Raw genomic sequence first — 1,603 nt, forward strand, 5'->3', positions numbered from 1 at the left:
CCCTCCTCTGCCCAGACCCGCCCCATGACCCCGCCCCACCTGGCCCCGCCCTTCCTCAGTCCGGGCCCGCCCCTTCTCTGGTCCCTCTCCCTGAGCCCACTCCGTGCAGGGTTGCGCTGCTCCCCGCTTCTCACCCACAGCCAGGCCTGGGTCGCTGTTCATTGTCTGCACGATCTCCCTTCCCTGATGGGGTCAAAGAAAGGAGGGCCTCAGGCTGGCCGTGACAGCCCTAGGCACCCCGTCCTCAGCATAGGCCTCACTATGGGGGTTCTAGGGTCCCATCACCTCCCACTTGGCCCCCTCTCCCACCTGGTTGAGCACCACCCAGTTGGGGTCAATCTGCGCGTCACCCTCCGGGTCCAGCACGACTGTCTGGAAGGCCCGGAAGTCGGTGAGGGTGACTTCAGCGTTCTCCGGACACACATCGATCTTGTCTACCACCTTGTCTGCATCAAAGTCGCCCTGGCACACGTCGCCCACGCCGTCCCCTGAGAAGTGGGAGACTCCCTCGGTGGGCTCAGGTCAGGCCCCTCCCACCCTAGATCCCGCCCCAGGAGCCCCCACTGGCCCCGCCCCTACCACAGGCCCCGCCCCCGCCGTACTGTCCACGTCCTCCTGGCCAGGGTTGGGCACCAGGCGGCAGTTGTCCCGACTGTCAGGGACTCCGTCATTGTCGTCGTCGTTGTCGCAGGCATCACCCTGGCCGTCGTTGTCTGAGTCCTGTTGGGCACTGTTAGGCACCGTGGGACAGTTGTCCCGAGAGTCCTGATGTCCATCTCCGTCCCTAGAGTGGATAGGTGGGATCCAGAGACAATGAGCTCTCCAGAGAGTTTTGTCAAGGGCTACCCGGACACCCACCCCGGGTGGTGGCCTCCTTACTGGTCTTGATCGCTGTCACAAGCATCTCCCACAAAGTCGTGGTCCACATCCCCCTGCGGGGGGGCAGCATACGGGGGTCCACAATCAGACAGAGGAAATCAGAAAGCCTCCCACCCAACTCAGCCACATAGCCAAAGTCCTCCTGACCCCAAGGAAATCCCCGCCCCAGGCTGCTCGGACCGGGAGGTCATTTCTCTGACAGTGTGAAATGCTCTAAGCTGGGCTGTGGGCTGGGTAATCCAACTTGCAGCTCACCCAGAGGGCTTACCCAGCTGGAGTCTGGCCTGTCCTCACCTGATCCGGGTTGCTCTTCTGGGGACAGTTGTCACAGGCATCCCCTATACCATCGCCATCACTGTCCTTCTGGTCTGAGTTGGGTACCCTGGGGCAGTTGTCGGCCTGGTTGCGGATCCCTGCGGGAATCCACGGGACCAGAGTCCCAAGATTGGGACTAGGCCAGGATGACTTCATTAGGATGAGGCCAGGCCTGAGGCTGGCCTGGAACAGAGCCCCAGCTTCGTAGGATCTTACTTTTTTTTTTTTTTTTTTGAGACAGTCTCACTGTGTCACCCAGGTTGGAGTGTGCAGAGGCACGATCTCGGATCAGTGCAACCTCCACCTCGCGGGTTCAAGTGATTATCCTGCCTCAGCCTCCCTAGTAGCTGGGATTACAGTTGTGCAACACCACGCCCAGCTAATTTTTTTTTTTTTTTTTTTTTTTAAT

General features: G+C 60.2%; 1 protein-coding gene across 1 annotated transcript; it reads right to left on the bottom strand.

Moving 5' to 3' along the window:
* Positions 1–49: 49 nt before the first annotated feature.
* On the bottom strand, positions 50–1,404 carry LOC108525204 (cartilage oligomeric matrix protein-like; the record flags this gene model as incomplete). The annotated part of the gene is made up of 5 exons (XM_017866256.1): positions 1,174–1,404; positions 880–932; positions 603–784; positions 310–488; positions 50–183 (listed from the first exon to the last, which is right to left on the bottom strand). Coding segments are annotated over exons 1-5 (725 nt in total), but the record flags the coding sequence as incomplete, so codon positions are not given.
* Positions 1,405–1,603: the final 199 nt, after the last annotated feature.

Source organism: Rhinopithecus bieti, unplaced genomic scaffold (assembly GCF_001698545.2).
Source record: "Rhinopithecus bieti isolate Rb0 unplaced genomic scaffold, ASM169854v2 scaffold_18898, whole genome shotgun sequence".
Taxonomy (NCBI): Eukaryota; Metazoa; Chordata; class Mammalia; order Primates; family Cercopithecidae; genus Rhinopithecus; species Rhinopithecus bieti.